The following is a 24,672-nucleotide window of genomic DNA, read 5'->3' as shown; positions in this document are numbered from 1 at the left end:
TAGGAAATTCCTGAGGGAACCCATGATGAGTTCTCTTAGGGGTTTTTGGACTACAACCTGCACAGCTGATGAAAATAATAATAATAATGCAGGTGGATTAAATACGTTCACACATTTATGTAAATATTAATCATTTATGTAGATGTAAATTGTGTTTACGTGTGCTCTTCAAGTATAAAATATTGTTTAATCTTGCCAATAATACTTCCTTGAATAATGAATGTCGTGCTTTTCGCGTCTCTAAAAGAGGCATGAAAGAATCTCCATATGGAGAAGGGGCAGCTCATTAATGTCGAATGGCTTCCTTTCTCTGGTGACACCTTGGCTATTGAATATTAATCATGCAGTACGGACGTTGCTTGGTCATCTTCCAATGGCGAAAGGCTGTCTCATTAATATTAAGAGTTAAACCTTCAACAAAGTTGTAGGCGAACGCAAACGATGGGAGGAGCATTGGGATAACTTTCTGACTACAACTCCCAGCATGCATCAGTTCTTTCATTTTGTTTGATTGTCTCGCGGGCTTTGCATTGTTATGGCGGTATCTTTCGAAACTTATCAAAGTCCAGACGTCAACTGAAATCTTTAAATACCTCTTCGACTACACAAAGACAGGTACGACATTTTCACCTACAGCTATTACGATATGGTTCGATCTTTTTAAATAACCATCGAAATCGGACATTATATTTGAATGCGTTGAGAAGCTTGCTGTGTCTCAAATACTGGTTATGAAGTGTAGATCTGATGCACAATGTTTTAACCTAATGAGCTGCCTACCTCGACAGGGCATTAATGTCGGCATCCTTCTAGGTTTTAAGATTCAGCCGGAGTGTTATTTTATTTTTGTGATATTCAGTGGTTTGTCAAATACAGCTTCTACTCCGAGACAGTGACAGCAAAACAGTTTATATTTTAGTGTGCTATGTTTGATATATAGTCATTGTTTCATTTCAGACTGGTATTAAAGTGAGATGCTATTACTTGATTCCTTCACTCTGCTACTCTGTATAGAAATGACAAAACACAAAGTGCCTAATATATAGTTGATTCTTCTTTGCTACTATTATGGAACTTTGAGTACAATGTAACAAATTCCAACTTGTTGTTATGGTAAAACAATATATATATATATATATATATATATATATATATATATATATAAGTCCTGTCAGGTTAAATTACATCAGATCATGTCATTGCTCTTGGTATTTCTTAAACCATACACCAGGAGCAGTCTGTCACAATGTTAAATTGTTGCACATTAATACATTATTTGAAGTATACTTATAACATTTAGAGTAGAATATATATGGTGTAAGAGATCAGTGTACCCAAGTACTTTTACATATGGCAATGAAGAACTCTGCTCTCCTCTCTCCTAATAAATCTGAAAAACTCTAAACAATATGAATGGTTTTGAAGTGAACATCACAATCAGTTTTAAAACTGTAAACACATGCATTTCTTTTGTGATCCCACCTTTTAAGGGTTAGAGGTGGCCCAGTATCATTATGTCATCTCCAGCTGGACACCAGCAAGGGCAGTCTCACTTCCTCTCTCAGTGGATGCCTGACAGCTCTCGCGCTGGGGTGATATTGCATGGGTCCCCAGGAGAAATGGAATCCGGGTCCATCCGGAGCAGCGGTAGTCTGGTGGTTCAAGATCCAGATGATTCCTTCAGCTGCCAGTTTGCTCCGCTGCCTCTCTCCCGTAGCGGTAGCTGTGCCAGCGTGGACATGTGCAGTCCAGGTGAACGTGGCACAACACTCAGAGAAATGGAGCCGTTTGATGCATCTTTAAGCAATGAGATGCAAAGTTTCCAAGACATTTTAAGAAACACACGAGGTCTCCCATTAATAGCTAAGCTTGAACAGGTGGGTTCCTAGTTTTTAATATGCATTTATATGCATTTTGCAGAGATCTTGCTAAATTACAGATACATCAAGGGTGCACTGACAGATTAATAGTCATATCAAGTCGTATCAGTAGCCTAATAAAAGCTGTTTTATTCTACATGGAGAGGGTCCCCTCAGGGGGGCTTACAGGTTGAAATCATATGACCAACTGAATACTATTTGCATTATCCTGGTAATCCCCCTATTATCTAAAACTTTCACTCGAGGAATAAATGTATTATGGCTGACTGCAAATAGCACGTTTCTACACAGTTACTGAAACCGAAACTTTTGTTTTTGTAAGATGGGGCTAGGTGTCAGTGTAAGTCCAAGACCACTTTTATGTCCGATGTCAGTCAGTGCAACGTAAACATTACTGTGTGCACGTTTTAATTTGTCAGCTTGCTTGCATCCATTTCTACTTGAATATTTTAATAAGGGTTCATTTCATCTGATATTTCAGTCAAAAGTTTTAGTGCAACACCCATGTATGTTTGGCATTAAAATTTAACTGCAGTATTTCACTTATAGTTGCTTGTCTAAATTAGTCTCATGAAGAATATTTTAGACAAAGCTTTTAAAGTGATAGTTCAAAAATGAAAATTCTCTCATCATTTTGTCACCCTCATGCCATCCTAGATGTGTTTGATTTTCTTTCTTTTACTGAAAACAAACGAAGATTTTTAGAAGTATTTCTCAGCTCTGTTGGTCCATACAATGCAAGGGAATGGTGGCCAGAAATTTGAAGGACCAAAAAGCACATAAAGGCAGCATAAAAGTAATCCAAACCACTCCAGTGATATGTTACATTTAAATCCTTTTTTACTATAAATTCTCCTCCCTGCCCAGTAGGTGGCGATATCCACAAAGAATGTGAACTGGCAAAAACGAAAGAAGAATGTGGAATTTGAAAGTGGAGAAAGGACTTAAATATTGATCTGTTTCTCACCCACACCTACCATATCACTTGTGAAGATATGAATTTAACCACTGGAGTTGTATGGATTACTTTTATGCTGCCTTAATGTGCTTTTTGGACCTTCAAAGTTCTGGCCACCATTGACTTGCATTATCTTTTTCTGACAATATAACAATGAGTAAAATTGCATTAGAGGGATTTGGGTTATTTTCAGACCTGTAGCTTGCTTGATTGTTCCAAAACAGGGGCTAAAATAGTTACAATGATGCATTTTTTTTATTGTTCGGTTGGCTTGCACAAGGTTATATTTTAAAATGCACCAAAACTGTAAAATGTCCATATAGGTTATTTTTATCCATTCTGGCCACCATTGACTTGCATTGTATGGACCTACTGAGCTGAGATATTCTTCTAAAAATCTTTGTTTGTGTTCTGCAGAGGTTATACACATCTGGGATGGCATGAGAGTGATTAAGTAAGCCTGTTAACATGCACACCAATATGCTGATTACTCTCTAAAATCAGCTTATTTTAAAAATCTGATAAGGCAAGAAATCCTCGTTTACATGGCATTTGAAATAATCATGTTATTCTCTGCTTTTGATGTCAAACCGTGAAGAGGCAAGTGCTCAACACGTGCGCACATTGGATGAGTCGGTAAGAACACCGGGTAAAGCTGGCTCAACACTAGCAGACTCAAAACAACTAGTTTTGGCTGAGGGTTTCACACATGCAGAACATTTTGCTGAGATCTTACTCTCTTCTGTCAGAGGTGTGACACACTTGCAGATTAAAAATGGTGGAGGGGTGACACACGTAATGACTCACTGCAACTATCTTTTTCTGACAATATAACAATGAGTAAAACTGCAATTGCATTAGAGGGATTTGGGTTATTTTTAGACCTGTAGCTTGCTTGATTGTTCCGAAACAGCGGCTAAAATAGTTACAGTGATGCATTTTTTTATTGTTCGGTTGGCTTGCACAAGGTTATATTTTAAAATGCACCAAAACTGTCAAATGTCCATATAGGATATTTTTATCCGTCATTAGTTGCTTTTGCATTATTTCTGCAGAATGACAGAATCACTATGGATTTTAATCTATTGGAAAAATCAGCTAGTGTAGAGCCAGCTTAAGGTGTTTACATGGCACGCGAAATCTGCGTAATGGGTAAAAATCTACCTGTGTCGATCGGGTTATTCATAAGCTGTTTATTGCATTTAAATGACCGCACGTGTTGTCGGCTTATTAAGTATAATCGGTGTAAGAACGTGCATGTAAACACGCTCGGTGATAAACTATCCCTTTAAAGTAGCAATATTGTAAATATTGGTAGTGAAGAAGTTACTTAATGGCTGATTTATGTATCCAGCTGAAGCAAATGCAACATCGCATGCAGGAGCAGCTTAAAGCCCACCAGAAGGAACCGCTGCATAGAGTACAACATGAACAGCAAAGGCTTCTGGAAATAGCACAGAAAACTGCAGGTACAGGAGTTATGGTGCATGTGCCATTCACTTGTACATAGAGCACACTTGAACATCAGGACATCTACCATGGTTGAACTAAAAAAAATTTGGATTGGGATTAATATCTCTCTGTCTAAGTTTCCTGCTAATGTCCCAAAACACATTTATTATGACAAAACTATTCCACACCAAGTACAGATAGCATATTTTTATATATTTGCCCGAATCACATATTTTCAGTATAAGGAAGGGATAGAACACTTGATACAAAAACACCTCCATGTGGTTTCCTTAAAAAAAATCTCCATGCCGTTAAAACATTGGAGCACACTTTGAATAATTATATCTCATGGACTAAACATGGGCTAAACTGAAAAAGGAAGGTTCGTCCCTGAATTCTGATCAGATGAGTCGTGTTTAAAGTCATTGTAAATTGACTATAAAAGCACACATGGCATTGCACATACTGCATTAATGTGCCAGGATCCTATTTTGCCCCTGCTTCACGTTGTGGCTAAGAACGGCCCTTACCTACAGTAAAATCTCTGTAACACACAACCTCTCGTGGCTTATTGCTTTATTTAATGGATGATAATCACCAAGACAGATTAAGATTTGACCTACTTTCTCCATATACCTCTTGAATATCTCTAGAGACCAGTATGTGGAACCAGGAACAAAGTGTAGTAGAGTTGAACACTAGACATGATGACACTAATCATGATTACAAAGAATCACTTCAGTCTACAATTGAAGATCAAACTGTGTATGGGAAAGAGTGTGACCCAGAGCCAGAGAACAGGTATGCATCAAAGCTGTATTTATTCTGTAATATATTGTGGTGGGGGTTGTGGGACGGACGGTTGTAATGTTTCATTGGAACACATTACACAATGCATAATAACATTTCAAATTAATGCACTGATAAATAAAAAATTATATTAATTGCATACTCTTAAATATTTATACACTGTATCATATCAAACATTCTGAAAAAGCATTTCAGAAATGTACCATTCTTACCTGCTCATCTGAAATGCCTGTGATCATTTCTATGGACGCCTTTAACATCTTCACTGACTCCACATATGACTCATCTGATATATTTAATTTCTAAATTCATACAAAAGTTTTGGGTGGGTAACAGACATACAGCCACTGACTGTCTTGTGAGTTTTATTCCTGCAGGGGGTGCTTGACGCTCTGAACACTGAATTCTCCCATGCATCCGCATTTAAATCTAAGAACGCTTTATATCCTTTGAGACATTTTACACTGGATAGTTATTTTTAATAAAAACTGATAATTGCAAGGATTCTTACCTGTGAATGAAAATCTGCCTCAGCATTATCTATAAAAGCATTTTTAAAAAATCCTCATCCAGTAATAATAAATGACTGCAATTGGCTCATCCTGGCCAGCACTGAGAAAAGTAACAGGTACCACGTGACATTGCCGTCTAGTTGGGCTATACCAACTCGTACCAAATTATTTTCAGCGTTGATAAAAATATATAAACAAGGACTGATGCATGATTGGGGGGACAGACAAATGTATATTGATCTGTATAACTGTCATGTATGTGTTGATTTTGTTTTTGAAGACCTATAAGATCTGGTTTTGTTGGGAGAACGTTTGAGGAAATACTGGAGGAGCAGCTGAAGATGGAAGATCAGAAACTAATGGGCAAGGTCAGATATTGAACATGCTTCTGTTAGTATCAACTTGAGGTTACTTTGTGTAAAAACCTTAGAGGACTTATGAATTAATGTTGGTTGTGATGTGAAAGACGTGTTTATTGTAGCTAAAGACTACATTGTTTTCATTTCCTGTATTAAGCTATGGTTTTTCTGTTGTAGAGTGACAAAATAATACTAAAGCAGACCGAATGAAGAGATGTTGTCTTTAATATCTGAATAGAATTTAATAGAAGTGTCTTGAATATCAGTGTCTTAAATGTCTCGTTAAAAAACTCAGCTTGGATTCAAACCTTTTGCCTCAGAGCGTGGCAGAGTACTTAGTTACTCAGATCTGTAGTTGTTTGCTATATCTTTTTATATGCACTGTTTGAGGTATAGATATCTGACTTGACTGATGTTTTGAAGTATAATAAATGTGTTTAAAAATGTAAATTTATAAATGTGTCAGCTCTGCAGTATAGCACGATCCTTTTGTTGCATTTTTGTCTTATAATGTAGTGTGAATTTAACTCTGGCTGATAATCCAGATCTATCTTAATATCTGTTTTCATAATGTACTCATGCAGAATGCCCCTGCTGAACTCGTGAAAGTAAAGAGACCTTTCCTTAAACGAGGAGAAGGTCTAGCCAGGTTTACAAGGGGAAAAGCTGTTGAACTGTCACACAGAAAAAGTCCACCAAACCCCAAGCCCACATCATACCAAAATCCCAAAGTTTCCCAAGACCTGGACATGAGATCCAAGAGGAAATCAGTTATCAGCAAAAATGAAGGCTCAAAATCCACACACCCTGTGATCCAACGCAAGACTGCAGTGCTCAACAAAGAGAACTTTCCTCTGAATAAGACTGCAGCAGCAGTTACCAAGACGACTGTTCAACCCTGTGTTCTTGGTGCACATCAGGGTCAGAATGTAGGCTCCATCTTGACTCAGTACCAAAGCAAGAGAGATCCTTCATCTCAGCAGAAGGCCAACAGTATCACTAATACAGATGCCGATAAGGAAGGTGCGTGTAACTCTGGAGAGGATAACATTTGTGTTGCGGAAAACTCATTTGAGGTGTGGTTCACAGAGCGAAGGGAGCGCTGGGAGCAAGATCACTGGCGTGAGTGCGCTGAACTTGGTGAGTTTGAGTTGCTAGAACAAGCAGCAGATGAAATCTCCTTCTCCAGCAACTCGTCCTTCATCAGCACCCTCCTTCAAAGAGACCGCAGGCGTCTCTCCTCCACGCCCATAAAATGTTCAAATCAACCTGCACTACCTAGTCGTGGTCAGGGTACTGCAGTAGCCCCTTGTCCCGAGGCAGGCCATAGTGTATCTGTCCCTCCCACAAACAGTGTGTTTGTGAGAGACGCCATCATCATGGGGCAAAAGGTACTAGTGAGCAAGCTCTCTGAAGAGGAAGCTGACGAAAAGTTAAAGGATGACAAAAATCTCAACACCTCACAATGCAGCACCTCAGAGTTGCAACACCATCCCATTGTGTCCAATCCACCCATAAGCCACTGCTTTCAAATACCCACCCTGCCTTATGATAAACATTCCTATCAGGACAGGGACGGAGCCAGCAGTCCAGAGGGGGACGAGAGAAATTCCAGTAACAATGGAGACTCTACTCTGGTAGACTCAAGGGGCCAATTAGAGTTTGATGATGATGATACCTGGAATGAACCTGAGGATGTGTCCTGCAGTCCTACAGTGGAATCCTTATCAGAAAGGGCACTAAAAAGGAAGGTTGCCTTCTCTAAGGGAGAAAAGTCAGCGAGTGGTAGTCCCAGTGCAGTTGGAAAGGAGAAAGAAGCTCCACCCACATGCCAGTTGGTATCAAAGCTGTTTCCAGCACTAAAGCCAAAAGTCTCTCCTTTGGTAAAGTTGCAGGAGCCACAGACCTTGCACAGCGAAGGAGCAGGTAATAGCAAAAGGTTTGGCATGAAATATGTCAAAAACGTTGTTTTTGTGAAAAAGTTTTTTATAATATTGTTTATTTATTTATTTTATTTTTTTAAGAATCTTTCAAAGCTAGGTCCATTTGTCATTGGAAATGCTCATCAGTTTTCCTTTAGATGTAGAATCAAAAAGGGTGCCGTTACATCTTTAAACAGATATGAGCAGTGAAATAGAGAAAATCTTTAGCAGGGCATTGTGGTGACAATACAAAAGACAATTCCTGCATCTAGGGTAGGGTAAAAATAGCAGTTTCCCAATGCATCGCGATTTTCATTTGAATGATCTCGATATTGATTCTTAAATCTTTTACTCTTTGCACAACCGTCCACTACAATGAGAGGAAATCACTCGCATTTGCAATCAAATTTCACGCTGTGTGACTGAAATGTATACATTTGGCAACTGGCTGGTAAATGTTTAGATTTTACCAGTAATTGTATGGTAAAGTGGAGTATTCAGCAGCGAGATCCTTCACTGACTGTTTTTTTTATTTATTTTTTTAACTTTTTTTTTTACTGATTCATATAGTTTACATAGAAAAACAAAACATATATACATTGAATCAACATTTAACTCCCACTACTACCCCTCCCCAATCACCAACCTCACCCCGACCCCCAATAATCATACACATCTAAAACTACGCCTCTCTCTCCACAGCCCCTCCCCGAGAGTCCCCCAAAAACGGCAAATAACTGCCCCATTCCCCATCAAATGAATCCCAGATCCCCAGCCTTCTACATGACACCTCCTCGAAAGCTGACATCCTCCCCATCTCCACACACCACTCCCGAAATGAGGGCGCTACAGCCGACTTCCATCCCCTTAAAACAATCTGTCTGCCTGTCATAACACTGGTCAGAACCCAATTTTTTATGTGTTTATCCCCTATATTGATGACCGCCCCATCGCCTAAAATACAGAGTCTGGGGCAAAACGAAACCCAAGTGCCCAACACGTCACACACAAAACTCTGACTCTTCAACCAAAAAACATGGGTTGTGTCTCCATCTTCTGATTGGCATTGCCAGCAGGTGGGTGTGTCTTCAAGACCAAGCCTTTACAATCTAGAGGGGGTCCAATAGCATCTGTGTAAAATATTGAATTGCATAAGGCGCACCCTTGCATCTCTAGATACAAACTTGACGTTTTTTAGAATCCTAGCCCACACTCCCTCCTCCAATACCAAGTTTAAATCTTTCTCCCATAATCTCTTGACAGATGTTAAAGCTCCGTCCCCCAGACTCTGAATTGACAATGAGTAATACACTGATGTCTTATGACCTGATAATATGAGTATCTTCCGCTTTAGGGTGGTGTATGCTACTCCCAAAAATAGTACAGAGCAGGTGGCACAGCTGTAAATACCTAAGAATACCTGTAACAGGTAGTTGAATTTTGGAATACAATTCGTTTTAATAACATTAACCTTCCCAATCATAGATAAATGTAATTAAGCCCACCTGTCCAAAAAAAACTTTATTAAGGGGTCAAAATTAACTAAATAAATCACACAAATTTTCTGGGAATAAAATGCCCAAATACTTAATGCCCTGTTTGGGTCACTGGAACATGCCCGGCTGAAAAGCCGTCGCTGGGCAGTATGCTGTCAAAGCTTCGGATTTAGACCAATTGACTCTGTATCCTGAGAACTTAGAAAAGGAATTGATAATTCTGTGGAGGCAAGGCATAGATCTAGTAGGGTCGGAGACGAATAACAAAATATAATCTGCGTAGAGCAAAATCTTATGCGTCATACCTCCCGCCACTACCCCTGGAAAAGCATCCTCCCATCTCACTGTGGCCGCTAATGGTTCCGGGGCAAGACAGAACAATAATGGGGAAAGAGGGCAACCCTGCCGGGCGCCCCCATCCATAGCAAAACAATCTGAAATTAATCCATTTGTTTGTACTGCCGCTACTGGGTGTCTATAAAGTAACCCAGTCCATCTAATAAAAGTATTCCCAAAATCTTAAAGATAATCCCATTCTACCATATCAAACGCCTTTTCGGGGTCAAGTCCTTCACTGACTGTTGAGATTACAAATTGTTCTGTGTGTGTCCAAATACAAGATCCACATCTCTTTTAATACCCTTTCTGTTCTTTACAGTTAGTTGTTGATCAAAAACAACAGAATTAACATTTAATTCTATTCAGGCATAGCACAGATGAGATAAAGCCATTGAGTCTCTCGTTAACATGCCTTAATTTAATGACGCTGTTTACAGAAATGCTGGGTTTCCTTAAAGAGACAGTACCGTTTTTGCATGTGTTCGACAAAGCAATGTAAAATACATTGATTTGTTCAGTTTAAAAAAGCTAAAATGTGACCAAATGATGAAAAACTAATAAAAATATCATTTGTAAAATGTATATTTACATATTGTACCTCGTTCCTCTGTATAATTAACAGTATTAGCTGGGAGAAAATGTATTTTATATGAAAGCAAAAGGGACATTATAACTAAAATATACCCATATTAAAGCTTGTGAATCAGAATCGAATCGGGAAATCTGTATCAATACCCAGCCCTACTTGCGTCATGCATGTATATTGGTGTTGAAAACATCCACTTAACCCAAACCGGCAACAGTCTGCCACTTTGGTGGTGTGTCCTTAGTCAATAAAGTATGCATGATTACATTTTGGAAACTTGAAACTCTTATTGAATGCCCATTCATATAGTATACATATGATGTCAGTGTGATACTTTCATTAACCCAGTCACAGCAAAGAAATTTTGCAAACTCCATTTGAAATATGAAAATAGTGTCATAAAATGTAAGTTAAGCACTAAATCCACTAGCAACTTAAGTATTGACTACAGCAGCTTTTGCAATGATTAACACCATGCCATTTTCATAAGCTATTAATTTATTAAAGACATCACAACACAGCGATTTGGTGCTACCTGGGGTTTTTGCCTCTTATTTGCATAAATTTTTTGGGCATTACCCATCTTTTTGGCTGTCAATTTATATTCCCCCTTGCAATCCTGCTGCCTTTCATGAGAACCCAAGAACGAATTTGAAAGAGCCACTTAAAGCAGACCCAATCTGCATGATCTTACTAAATCCTGCTTGGGTTTTATTTTTTATTTTCTTCCAGCTCAGTCAAGGCTGCTTCGTGAGCGGTTGGTGGAGCTGGAAACTGAGATTGAAAGGTTCAAATCTGAGAATGCAGCACTGGCCAAACTAAAGCAGGAGAACCAGGACAAAAGAGAGAATATCAAGTATGGCAAGATGTGAACAGACTGTAGTTCTACTATAGTTTGTTGTACTAATAAAAGCACATGTAAACTGAACTTTTAAAATACCAATAGAAATTTTTCCATACAGGAAAGAGAGGGCTGAATTTGAAAAGAAGAGGATGGAGGAAATTGCAAAGTGGGAGGAGTTTAAAAGGGAAGAGAACAAGAAACTGCAACATGAAAAGAAACTTTTCAGAAAGCATGCAGCAACTGTGAGAGCAAGACCTGACAAACAAGAACGAGATGAGATCCAGGTCCGTTTCTTTAGTCTCCTATTGAAATAGTTATCTTTAGGCATTTTAATAGAAGTTCCCAGAACATATATAGGCATTTTATAGCCTGAAAAGTAATTCACTTATTTTTTAGTGTCCTTGTTATACATATTACATGTACTAAATATAGTAATAACAGTAAATTATGCATAATTACAAGCAACTAACCCTAAAGCTATAGTAAGTACATGTTGTTAATTAATATTACTCAGTACTTGTGTAATTACACTGTAACAAGGACACTAAAATAGTGTTACCTTTTATGCGTTTTAAATTTGATGGTTTATGTCTGTATTAGGCTCTAAAGCAACAGATAAACGTGCTGCAGGAGGATTTACGGAAACGAGAAACTCGTTGGAGCAACACACACAGACGTCTGCTGCAGCAGGTAGATGCCGTGAGTGCAGAGAATGCGTCTCTCAGAGACCAAGTGCGGACACTGGAGAAACTGCGCCTCAGTGCATGGAAGAATGCTGAGAGTGAACGAGAGAGAGACCAGAGGGAGAGAGAGAAGGAAAGAGGAAAGTTCTGTACGTCAGGCAATAGAATCAGTACCGGATCCAAATGTTCAGATTCCAGGGTAAGTGTATAATGGCAGTTCATTTTCAAATGAGAAACATTTTAAATGAAGCCCTTACTTCATAGGCAGCTAGATTCTACACTCCTCCACTACATATAAAGAATTGCTTTTTCAAATGACATAAATACACTGCCTATAGAAAATCATCATACCCCTTTGGAATAGTCACTTTTTTTTGGTCTTACAGCCTGAAATCCAAACTCATTAAAACAGTTTTTTTCACAACTTTATTTACAAATGTTGCCCCCTACAACATTCAAGTAACAAAAAAAAAAAAAAGGCAACAGTTCCAAAAATGTATAAAAGATGAAAAACTAGAATAACAGGGTTTGAAAAGTGATCATACCCCTGGATTTAATACTTTGTCGAGCTACCTTTTGCTGTAAAGACCATCAGTCTGTTCTCTAGTCTACAAGCTATGCGCACCTAGATTAGGGAATATTTTCCCATTCTTCCTTGCAGAATTGTTCGCGTTCAGTCAAATTGTGGGATGAGCGGTGATGGACTGCTCTCTTCCAAGTCCAGCCACAGGTTTTCTATTGGATTTGGGTCAGGGCTCTGACTTGACCACTTAAGGACTTTGACCTTCCTGTCCTTAAAGGTGCTATATGTAAGATCGACAATAAGTGTTTGAAATGGGTACTGCAGTCCAAATTCAAAATATTGGAGAGTTATCTGCCCCTCCCCAGACTCTAAGCTCATGCAGGTTGCCAGAATGTTGACACGCAAATTAGCCGACTCAGCATCCGTTTTAAAGGATTTCTGGCTTTAAGCTATCTCCATCTTCCAAAGGCATGTCCAATATTTATCCTTGTTTTACTACACCTCTGGTCATGGTGGTTTTTAGATGGATGGCGAGGCTTTTTAGGTCGGGTGGAATCTGTCATCTCTGATCCAGTTCGTTTGCTGGCTTCCATGGCTGCAGCACGCAGTGTTGTTTGCCTGCAAACTTGTTCAAATCTGGCAACCCGGCAGTGTCGAAATACTACTGGTGAATGGGCAGTGGGCGGGATCACACATGCCAAATCATAAACAGAAATTCCGGCCCGGAATGGAAACTTCAAAGTAGAATATACTAGCTGTAGCATTGTTATTGGAGAAGCCAGTATTTCAACTTAGCATGTTTCCTAATTCTCTAATGACATATGGTAATTTTATGATTTAGTACAGTAAAAATATTACATATAGCACCTTTAAGCCACTGCATTGTTTTTTTGGCAGTGTTATTGTCGTGCTGGTGAACCGCCTGCTTATCTTCAGTTGTCGAGCAGAGGGCCACAGATTTTCCTCAAGAGTTTGGGTGTAAATATCAGCATCCTTTTTCCCTTCAATCCTGACCAATTGTCCAGTCCCTGCTGAAGAGAAACACCCCTACAACATAAGGTTGCCACCACCTTACTTCACAGTAGGTATAGTATGTTTTGGGTGGTGTGCTGTGTTTGGGTTTCTCCAAATATAGCGCTTGGAGTTCAGTCCAAAAAGTTATTTTTTTTTTGTCTCAGCTGACCATAAAACCTTTTGCCACATGCCACCAGAATCCTTCATGTGGTTTTTTGTTTTTGCAAAGTGCTAACAAGACTAAGTTTGGCACTTTTTAAAAAGAGGCTTGCTTCTTGCCATCCTGCCAGCTTTGTGTGATTGCCTTGGAAGATTGTTGTCACTTGCACAGACCGATCAACCTCAGCCATAAGGGCTTATAAATCCTTCAAAGTTGCCTTTGTCCTCTTACTGGCTTCACTGATCAATATCCTTCTGGCATAGTCATCCAGTTTGGAGGGATGGCCCAGTCAAGGCAAGGTTTTGGTGGTGCCATGCACTTTCATCATCTTAATAATGCTCTGAATGGTATTCGGAAGAATAGAAACCTTTGAAATCTTTTTTTTTTACCCTTTTCCTAACCTGTGCATTTCCACAATTTCTATCTCAGAACCATTTTGAAAGCACCTTTCCAACCATAATGAATTCTTGAATTACAATGCACTACAAGTAATGGAATACCTGGTTTTATTCTGAAGTAATCAAAACCACTACAATTAAAGTCAGGTGGGGGGGCAATAAGTCAGGTATGTGATCTGAAATGTGATCGGTTGCACCTAAGCAAGTTTGCAACGGTTACTCTAAGGGAGCTGATCACTTATTCAAACCAGGTATTTTACAAAAACATTCCCGTTATTTTTAATTGATTTAAGTTTGTAATGTGTGTATATATAGCTAGAAGAGGTTAGAATGAATATATATTTCCAGGGTGTAATGTGATAAGTATTTTGATACGATATGATAATTTTCTATATGCACTGTACATTTAAATTTGTGCAAGATTACTTTTTCATAATAGTATGTCTGTTTGTTTTTTATGTGTGTAGAGTGCTTCCCAGTGTTCAAAAAGCAGCAGCAGCAGCAGCTGGAAGGGAAATCCGGAGACACAGACAGCTCCCACAGTCTTGGGTATTGAAATGCATATTCTGAATAGTTGTAACAATAATTGACTTTCTACATTTACATCTGTCTGTACTTTTGTTGCCATTTAACACGAACCCAATTATTTCAACATGTTTTGCCACAGATTCTTTCTCTGATCAAGTGAAAGAGAGGATCAGCTTCAAAAATGACCACAGCCCAGTGAGAACCCAGTGCTCAGATGTACTGATTTTGCCTGAGATGAACAATCATACTACACCAATTAACTCTCTTCCCAACACGGCTATTATTGGACATTCAGAGGAGGAACAGGAAGAAATCACGCATGCAGACAGCAAGGTAATCTTTCAGTCTCACATGGCTCCAACTCTAAACTTAAGTGCATTTTGTAGAGTTGTTCCAAAATAAACAGGGCAACAGAATGCCTTCATGAGTGTCCCTTCCATAAAGCCATTAAGGAAGTGGAGAGATGATGGTCAGTCTCATTACATAAGTACTTTTCTTTTATACATATATAAACAAACTACAGACAAACTTTAAGAGCTTGAATTTAACTGAAGACAGATGAAATTTGATCCAGAAGTTTTTTTTCCACCACAAAAATCTTTAGCTATAAACATGAATTTTGCTGCTGTGTTGTCATAGTCACAGTTACATTCAAACTAATGTGGAAGTGACACATCTTAACCCTCTAGCTTTGTATAGGGTGTAATAATTGAGGACATATGTGACAGTAATGCCCAGTGCCTTTTCAGAATACTCACTTCAATTCACTGACTTGTATGCATGGATCTCTCAGATAGAAAAGGTGCTTCCTGATGGAGGGCGACTCGTTGTTTTCCCAAATGGTACGAGGAAAGAGCTCTCTGCAGATGGACAGACTGTTAAAGTAACATTTTTCAATGGAGATGTTAAGCATACAATGCCTGATCAAAGAGTGGTGAGACTTACAGACTTAAAGATGCATTTATGTCCATCTCTTACCATACATTTGGCTCCAATGTATCAGATTATTAAGTGTGTAAAATACTTTATTTTAAATGGTAGATTTGAGTATTTAAAAGTGGTACTGAGGGCTGTGAAATTAATTTTTGTCTTAACGGGTTAAGCAATTTCATTCTCTTTCAGATTTATTACTACGCAGAAGCCCAGACCACACACATCACGTACCCTGATGGTATGGAAGTGCTTCAGTTTCCTAACAATCAAACAGGTGGGCACAAGTTCTTTACAAAATGAGGTTTCAGTCCAGTGTATATTTTTTTTGGTGGTGAAGTTAATTTTCAAGTTCAAATGTCTCTTTACCCTCCCTTACAGAGAAACACTTCCCAGATGGTCGTAAGGAAATCACTTTCCCTGATCAAACAGTTAAAAGTCTTTATCCTGATGGGAGAGAGGAAAGTGTACTCACAGATGGAACAATAATACAACTGAATCCGTGAGTTACTCCACTCCATTGTGTAATGCATAAGCATATTTTAAGTCAAAACAATGGAACATTTTTATTATGCTTTCTTTCAGGGATGGTAGTAAGGTGATCCAGTTTAATACAGGTCAGCGAGAGGTCCACACTGCAGATTTTAAGAGACGGGAGTATCCAGATGGTACGGTAAAAACTGTTTACTCGGATGGACGGCAGGAGACACAATACCCCACAGGTCGTGTGCGCTTAAAAGATGCACAAGGTCAAGTCACTATTGACACCAAGGCATAAAAGATCTAAAACTTGACACATTCTGTTTTATTGAAAACTGGACTTGAATGAATTTACCACGTGAATGTGAATATTGTGTAAATGTGTGAAGTATTTATTTGAGTGTATTTTTTGTAAATTAAATCTTTTTGTAAGCTGGTTTAAACACTTGTCAGAGCTTGAGTTCAAACACCACCAATAGAATAAAACGGGCTCATGGAAAGTTAATTTGAGAAATTTAGCCCTCACTATGATTTTCCCTTTATTTCACAAGATTATATAAATGTATAATAACTGCATAATACAGATATCAATATCTTTTAGGATTTCGGCAGGGTTACTGCAGAGTTTTTAAAATCTAATTTAAGACTTAAGACCTTTTTCAAGACCTGAACAAATAAAATTAATACTGTATCCCCATACCAGAACAAACACAATATCGAAATAAATCATGTATCACAGACTCTTACTTAAACAGGCAGGGGCACACATTCAACATGGCCTTAACATTGCTTAGAAGTAAATCAGGGTAGGCTATATGCTATATAAGTTTAAAATACTCAAGACATGTTTTCCACATAAATCACACTAAAATTGGTTTATGTACCATTATAACTCGAGGAAAGTCAGCACACTGTTGCTCCCAAAAACTTTATAAGCTCACCACAGAAATTAACAAACGTGACGTTTTGAGCTACATGCTCTTCATCAGATTAAAAAGCATGTAGCTCAAAACGTCACGTTTATTAATTCCTGTGGTGAGCTTATTACATTTTTCGGGAGCAACAATGTGCTGACTTTCCTTGGGTTTTTGTGGACGCAAGTTTTTGGTCATGCACCTGTATTCAATACATTGTTTGGATGTGCATGCTTTCTACAATTTATGTATCATTATATAAATAGATACAAATTAAGAGGTCAACCGATATTGGATTGTGCTGATTCGATAATGTGTTGAAATTATAATCTGCCAATTGTTTTTTTTTTTTAATTGGTAGCCTATATTAAATGTTCGTAGTCTTTTCTTCCTGTGATGGGGAGGGCCAGACAGAGGCTACAATAGTCCAAATTTAACTAATTTCCCGATTCTAATTCCGCTCCCAAATTTAAGCCCTCTTTAAATAAAAATTAAGACTTTTGTTGTATCATTTAAGATATTTAAGACTTTATGACCTTACATTTTGGATAACTGAATTTAAGACTTTTTAAGGATCCGCTGGAACCCTGGTCAGGAAAAATTGAGAATTTATTTTTTTTTGGTCTACAAAACATGATTTTTTTATTTATTAATTTAAACTGACTAATGAGCTGCTGTTTGTGTGCTTTAAAAATAAGTGGTGGCAATGCTGAATTGAATGGTTTCTGTTTGCTTTATGCATTAGCTAACTGCATTCTTGCAAAGTTAGTATTATGATTTGTAGCAAACACCTGCGACAACCAAGTCAGAGTCAGAAACTTTTACTTAGCTCTGCTCATACATACAGAGTCCTCAAACATTAACACAAAGTCTTGCTGCTATTTTTAAGCAACCTTGAAAAAGAACTGAAAATCGCAAATACCAAAACAGAAATGTACCTAAATATGTAAACAGTCATGTACATACACTATATTGCCAAAAGTATTCGCTCATCTGCCTTTAGACGCATGTGAAATTAAGTGACATCCCATTCTTAATCCATAGGGTTTAATATGACGTCGGCCCACCCTTTGCAGCTATAACAGCTTCAACTCTTCTGGGAAGGCTTTCCACAAGGTTTAGGAGTGTGTTTATGGGAATTTTTGACCATTCTTCCAGAAGCGCATTTGTGAGGTCAGACACTGATGTTGGACGAGAACGCCTGGTTCGCAGCCTTCGCTCTAATTCATCCCAAAGGTACTCTATCGGGTTGAGGTCAGGACTCTGTGCAGGCCAGTCAAGTTCTTCCACACCAAACTCACTCATCCATGTCTTTATGGACCTTGCTTTGTGCACTGGTGCGCAGTCATGTTGGAACAGGAAGGGGCCATCCCCAAACTGTTCCCACAAAGTTGGGAGCATGGAATTGTCCAAAATCTCTTGGTATGCTGAAGCATTCAGTGTTCCTTTCACTGGAACTAAGGGGCCAAGCCCAGCTCCTGAAAAACAACCCCACACCATAATCCCCCTCCACCAAACTTCACAGTTGGCACAATGCAGTCAGACAAGTACCGTTCTCCTGGCAACTGCCAAACCCAGACTCGTCCATCAGATTGCCAGATGGAGAAGCGTGATTCGTCACTCCAGAGAACGCGTCTCCACTGCTCTAGAGTCCAGTGGCGGCGTGCTTTACACCACTGCATCTGACGCTTTGCATTGCACTTGGTGATGTATGGCTTGGATGCAGCTGCTCGGCCATGGAAACCCATTCCATGAAGCTCTCTATGCACTGTTCTTGAGCTAATCTGAAGGCCACATGAACTTTGGAGGTCTGTAGCAATTGACTCTGCAGAAAGTTGGCGACCTCTGCGCTCTATGCGCCTCAGCATCCGCTGACACCGCTCTGTCATTTTACGTGGCCTACCACTTCGTGGCTGAGTTGCTGTCATTCCCAATCGCTTCCACTTTGTTATAATACCACTGACAGTTGACTGTGGAATATTTAGTAGCGAGGAAATTTCACAACTGGACTTGTTGCACAGGTGGCATCCTTTCACAGTACCATGCTGGAATTCACTGAGCTCCTGAGAGCGGCCCATTCTTTCACAAATGTTTGTAGAAGCAGTCTGCATGCCTAGGTGCTTCATTTTATACACCTGTGGCCATGGAAGTGATTGGAACACCTGAATTCAATTATTTGGATGGGTGAGCGAATACTTTTGGCAATATAGTGTATATTCTAAATAATATTAATGCTCTAAAATTAGGCATAACTGTGCCAACATAAAACATGACAAACTGCCCAAATATTTTACACACTGACTGCACAAATGTAAACTAAAAACACCAAGTATTTAGACAAAACGACAGGCCATACTGCACCAACATAAAATGTTTTGCTGTCCTTCAAGCTTCTATAAAATCTGATGAACTCGGCTGTCACTGCCAGAACCTAAAGAAACTGAAAAGAATCATGAAAGATACACAAATTTCTAGGCAAATTCTTTCCCTCAATTTATTTTCTTTGCACGTACCTTTCTAAGTGTTATTTATAAACAGCAAGGCCTTTCTCCACCAGAGGTGTGTGCACAAGCGTTCCATCCGCTTTGTACAGCAACACTTTTAGCTCTGGTTCTGTTGCCTGAAACAGCACATTTAGATATATTTGCACACATTTTCATGCAATTGCTTTGAATATACAATGATGCAGAAAACCTGACTGTTTTTGACTTGTTAATAGTTGTAAATGTAATTGTATGAGGTTTAAGATAACATTCACTTTTACAACTTCGTTAAATGTGGTCAAAATCCATCTCTGATCTGCTCTAAAGTTATGTGAATGAGGCTTACAATCACCACAGCAGCGAGGTCGCCATTTAACATGTCAATCCTCTCCAGCATGGCTTTTATGCTCCATTCTGGTCGGTAAGGGATCCGGTCCAGCTCTGTGCATAAGGCCGGTGGTCTAAAGCCTGCTAACTTAACGCAAAGTGCCGCACATGGGAAATGATGGAGGGATGCAGGGAGCTGCTGCAGTCTGCAGTATCAACAAAAATACAAAGCTTTTCTGCTTGTTGCCCTTTGTGATTTTGTAATGCATAGATGACATCAAACAGGTGTATAGGGTTGTAGAAATTGGGATCGAAAAATAGGCTCACTTTGTATAAGAACCATCAAGAGGGTCAAGTAAAATTGTTTTATGTAATGTTTGGTTTCAGGGTCATTTGGTTTGTTTAATTTACAATAACTCAAGTCATATATCATTTTATACTGTTATCTCTTCTTCATAAAGGGGAACCTAGCATACATTTGCCATTACTGTTAAAGTGAATGAGGGGTAGATTTGAAACTATTCAGGGGTTGACATTAAGCATTGTCATGTGCCTCTGCACAAGTAAATTGGTCATTTACTTGTCCGAATAAAAAATGTTGCTTGTCCAGAGAGGAAAAAAAGGACATTTAAGTTATATGCTCAAGTAACTTGTCAAAGTTTCTGATGTATGTTTTCTAAAATGATGATCAATGCCCAACCTAATGCAATGTGTTCCTGTGCAATCAACTTAATTCTCTACGACAGAAATGTAAACTGTTCCAGGTAGAGAAGGAGGCTATTGTCTTATGGTAATTATGTTACATATGGTAGTCAAATAAAGAAAAGCCTCCATCACCATCATTTACAGCAGGGGTGCTTACACTTCTATGGAATGAGATGTACTTTTTCATCATGTTATTGCAGCAAGATCTACCATGTACAATATAGGCTATACATTATCATAATACCAAAATTTCAGTAGTTGGCAGTGAAATTTGACAATTCTCAATACCACAATAAATAAACACTAAATAATTTGTTAATTATGGAAGAATGGTTTCAAGTTCTTAATTATTCAAGACAAGTAAATCATCAGTAATAAAAAACAGCAATAAATAGAAATAGATTAAAAATAGAGCTGTCAGTCGTGAATAATCGCATACATTTTTGTACTTAATTGTGATTAATCAAAGATTTTAAAAGTGCTGAAATTTTACTATATATACATATACATTTTACTGTCAAAATTGATTCATTTCCATCTTAGGAAAGAAAACAAAACAATATGTAGCAATATAATGCTTTATTAACATTTTCCAAACAAAGCCTTCCACAATATAAAGACAATGCACTAAAATAGCACCAATTCGAGTAACATTAAACGTTTCCCAAAGTCTAAGTGGGAGTTTGACTAATTGACAGAACTAGTCCCCACATAGGATGCATATTCATTGCAATGGGCATTAAATCTATTAAAGTCTCATCCTCCGCAATACTAATCTGCCGATAGACTGGGGCTATCCGCTTTGTTAAAGCAATAGTGAACGCCAGTGTCATGTGCCGCTTTGGACTCACCATGAAAAGCGCCTGAAAACAAAAACATCTCATTCTGCATTTTGGTGATAGTTAAGATTTGGTTTGCTTCTATGGCAATTAAAACGTGCCTTACATAGGCTAAAAAACACTAGATTTTTTTATCACAAGTGCCATCTGGGCTTGTTTTGAACATCGAATAGTGTTAAGAGCTAATTTCTCCATCATATTATCACTGACAGGAAAGCACTGTCAGAGATTTTCTGAGATAACAACCTCCACGGCTCTAACATAGGAGAGAGCATAAGAGTCAACTAGCATTAAGACAGTTCTGCCCATAGAATGTCAAAGGGACCGCCCCATTATGCTGTTTTATGCTAAGCTTGTAGGCTCTCCTTGGTAGAATGCTCTCCTCATATCAGCATCGACTGTATGTTATTCCGGTTCCGTGGACTGCTTGTGAACCAGTCATAATACGATTCAAGCTTTGCAAAGGAACTGTTATTGAAGGATGGTGCAGTTAAAAACACTTGGACCTGATCGCAAAAGTGAGTAAACAGTATCATTCATGAATATTTCACATGACTGTTTGATAGTTTATGGTGCTGAGTGTTAACAGTTGTGCTTGAGATGAAAGTTTAATATATTCGGATGCAATTTGTTGGATGTGCATTTTGTGTAAACCCTGAAATTTAGTTTTATAATGTTGTGGATCATTCTCTTCCGACTGAGTTTCAAATACGGCTGAATTTGAGGGGCTGCACGATGTTAGCCAATCATAACAGTGGCCATTTACATTGAAGTTTTAAGGAGGCACTTAGTCCAAAACAGAGCATTTCAGACTTAGGGCCAGAGACAGGGTGGAAAATTATCATATATTACTAAATGATGAATGTTTTAATGCAAAAAAAAAAAAAAGAGCATTTCATGACCTCTTTAATTGACATTGGTAATGACCACTGATATGTGAAAATGTTTTGAGGCACACTAACAAACTAGGCACAATTTCTAAATAAATGGGCAAACCCCACAAGTATCCCTTCTCACCACTACATGGAAATTTGGCTATGCTCTAATTTTGGCTTAAAACAATACAGTTAGCTCCTTTTGTTTATTTTGATTCTGACCAGACAAATTATTTCTTTAAGGGAATAGTTCACCCAAAAGTGAGTATTCTCTCATCATTTACTCACCCTCATGCCATCCCAGATGTGTAGCTCAGTGGTAAAATCCGCTGGCTACCACCCCTGGAGTTCGCTAGCTTGCTAGTTCAAATCCCAGAGCGTGCTGAGTGACTCCAGCCAGGTCTCCTAAGCAACCAAATTGGCCCGGTTGCTAGGGAGGGTAGAGTCACATGGGGTAACCTCCTCGTGGTTGCTATAATGTGGTTCATTCTCGGTGGGGTGCGTGGTGAGTTGAGCGTGGTTGCCGTGGTGGATGGCGTGAAGCCTCCACACGCGCTATGTCTCCGTGGCAACGCACTCAACAAGCCACGTGATAAGATGCGTGGGTTGACGGTCTCAGACACGGAGGCAACTGGGATTTGTCCTCCACCACCCGGACTGAGGTGAATCACTACGCGACCACGAGGACTTAAAAGCACATTGGGAATTGGGCATTCCAAATTGGGAGAAAAAGGGAAAAAATATCTCAGCTCTGTAGGTCCTCACAATGCAAGTGAATGGGTGCCAATATTTTGATGCTACTAAAAGCACAAAGTGAGCATAAAAATTAAATGGTTAACAGTGGTTAAATCCATGTCTTCAGAAGTGATATGATAGTTTTGGGTGAGAAACAGATCAATATTTAAGTACATTTTTGCTAGAAAAACTTCTCCCTGCCTAGTATGCATGAAGCATGTGAATCGGCAAAAACACAAGAAGAAGAATGTGAAAGTGATAGTAAAAGTGGAGATTGACTGAACAGGGACGAAAATGAATAGTAAAAAAATTACTTAAATACTGATGTTTCTTGACCACACCTATCATATTGCTTTTGAAGACATTGATTTAACCGCTGGAGTCTTGTGGATTATTTTATGCTGATTTATGTGATGTTTGGAGCTTCACAATGTTGGCACCCATTCACTTCCATTATATGGACCAAAAGAGCTGAGATATTCTTCAAAAAATCTTCATTTGTGTTCTGCTGAAGAAAGAAAGTCATACACATCCAGGATGGCATAAGGGTGAGTAAATGATGAGCGAATTCTTTTGGGTGAAATATTCCTTTAATCTCAGACTGGTTTAAGTTCTACCAACAAAAAATAAGCCTTAAATGTCATCATTTTGCATTATTTTGTACATCATTTTTGTGCAAGACAAAATCAAGCCATAAATGTACAATCTGTAAAAACTTACTTGGGTATTGGTAAGATGTCATCAGAGCCAAAGTCCACATGTCTCACAAGGAGCTTGACAGTAGGAGTGACTTCCGAAAAACACAGTAGCTTTGCACGATAATATGTACCATCACTGTACTCGGCCAGACAAGGACACTCTGAAAACAGAGACAATGAAAAACCATATGGTCTCAAATTGGGTTAGTTTTACAAGTTATCCTTAAATGAACCACAACCAAATGACAAACAGAAGTACCGATGGGGAAGTCTGTTAGCAGGCTTAGATTTTCAACATTCTCATTTATGTAATCGAGAGCTTCCTCCAAACTCTCTCCCTCTTTCTGTTTACCCCGTCTTATCCAACACACACAGGAACATCTGTAAGCATACACAGAACTGTGTTTGAAAGCAATGCAAGGACCAAGAGGTGATGATTACCAGACATTACAGACCTTCAAAACGTATTATTTAGGAGGCGCTTTCACACATACAGCCTTTCGCTACATTTAGCTTTATATTTGACCATTTAGGTAATGTGTGCACAAATTGCACCATCAAAATGTTGGAAATCTGCTCTGGAAATTTGCAGACTTAAGGACGTTTAACACTGACTAAAAAGATTCATATTGATGTTAATGGCAAAGAGCCATAATATTAACCGTTCAAGCATGTACAAGGTTAGGACGCTTTGACGTACAATATCCGCTATCAAAAAGTTTGAGCCAGTCACAAATTTCTTAAGTTAAAAGCTAAAATACTGTTGCAGCCTTTCAAAATCTAGACCACATCTTTTAGAACTTTATTCACATTATGAACAGTCTGATGAATGAGACTGCATGCGTCACTGTAAACATTTTGTGAGGTTTAAACATTAACCAATCAGCTCACATCATGATAACAAGCTAAACGTACCTCATCAGGGGTGCGGATGTGCTTGACATTGATGGGGAAATGTTTCCTATTTATGGGAAGTTTGAGTTCTTTATAGACCCCTAACACAGGCTGTGGCTCCTCCAGCCCCTGAAAAAACACATTTGTATATTGTAACTATACGTAGCAACATATTGTTTAATCCATAGTGATTAAACTTTTACCTCTGTGTTTATGTCCCAGTCATCCAAATCCGGGACAGGAGGCTTAACCACATAATCCTACACATAAAAACTTTTTACAGGATTACACCTCACTCAAGCAAACCAAACCCCCTGTCCTGAATCTC

At 38.7% G+C, this 24,672-nt stretch overlaps 2 protein-coding genes across 4 annotated transcripts in view; one reads left to right on the top strand and one right to left on the bottom strand.

Moving 5' to 3' along the window:
- Window positions 1–181: 181 nt before the first annotated feature.
- LOC127446796 (centromere protein J-like) lies at window positions 182–16,823 on the top strand. 3 transcript variants are annotated; one of them, XM_051708010.1, is made up of 15 exons: window positions 190–615; window positions 1,491–1,877; window positions 4,193–4,307; window positions 4,944–5,091; window positions 5,893–5,980; window positions 6,556–7,897; window positions 11,047–11,170; window positions 11,277–11,442; window positions 11,759–12,040; window positions 14,404–14,485; window positions 14,604–14,797; window positions 15,258–15,398; window positions 15,587–15,671; window positions 15,776–15,896; window positions 15,980–16,823. In XM_051708010.1, exons 2-15 carry the CDS (start codon window positions 1,515–1,517, stop codon window positions 16,170–16,172), a joined length of 3,444 nt encoding a protein of 1,147 aa, XP_051563970.1. In that variant the 5' UTR covers window positions 190–615; window positions 1,491–1,514; the 3' UTR covers window positions 16,173–16,823. The 3 variants fall into 3 exon arrangements, 2 of the variants coding, with proteins under 2 accessions (XP_051563970.1, XP_051563971.1); XM_051708011.1 differs by lacking the exon at window positions 190–615 and having other exon boundaries at window positions 1,196–1,877; XR_007898248.1 differs by lacking the exons at window positions 15,258–15,398; window positions 15,587–15,671; window positions 15,776–15,896; window positions 15,980–16,823 and adding an exon at window positions 13,262–13,445 and having other exon boundaries at window positions 182–615; window positions 14,604–14,642.
- A 2,266-nt stretch (window positions 16,824–19,089) lies between these two features.
- Window positions 19,090–24,672, bottom strand: part of LOC127447571 (RING finger protein 17-like) — a 79,004-nt gene continuing 73,421 nt past the window's right edge. Inside the window, 8 exon segments of the mRNA XM_051709522.1 lie at window positions 19,090–19,228; window positions 19,302–19,408; window positions 19,618–19,804; window positions 23,473–23,611; window positions 23,710–23,804; window positions 23,806–23,831; window positions 24,366–24,473; window positions 24,548–24,604. Coding sequence (XP_051565482.1) covers window positions 19,313–19,408; window positions 19,618–19,804; window positions 23,473–23,611; window positions 23,710–23,804; window positions 23,806–23,831; window positions 24,366–24,473; window positions 24,548–24,604 — 708 coding nt within the window. The 3' untranslated portion in view covers window positions 19,090–19,228; window positions 19,302–19,312.

This window comes from Myxocyprinus asiaticus, chromosome 10 (assembly GCF_019703515.2).
Source record: "Myxocyprinus asiaticus isolate MX2 ecotype Aquarium Trade chromosome 10, UBuf_Myxa_2, whole genome shotgun sequence".
NCBI classification, from domain to species: Eukaryota; Metazoa; Chordata; class Actinopteri; order Cypriniformes; family Catostomidae; genus Myxocyprinus; species Myxocyprinus asiaticus.
Note: the sequence above shows the minus strand (reverse complement) of the source record. Positions and strands in the feature narration are given on the sequence as shown.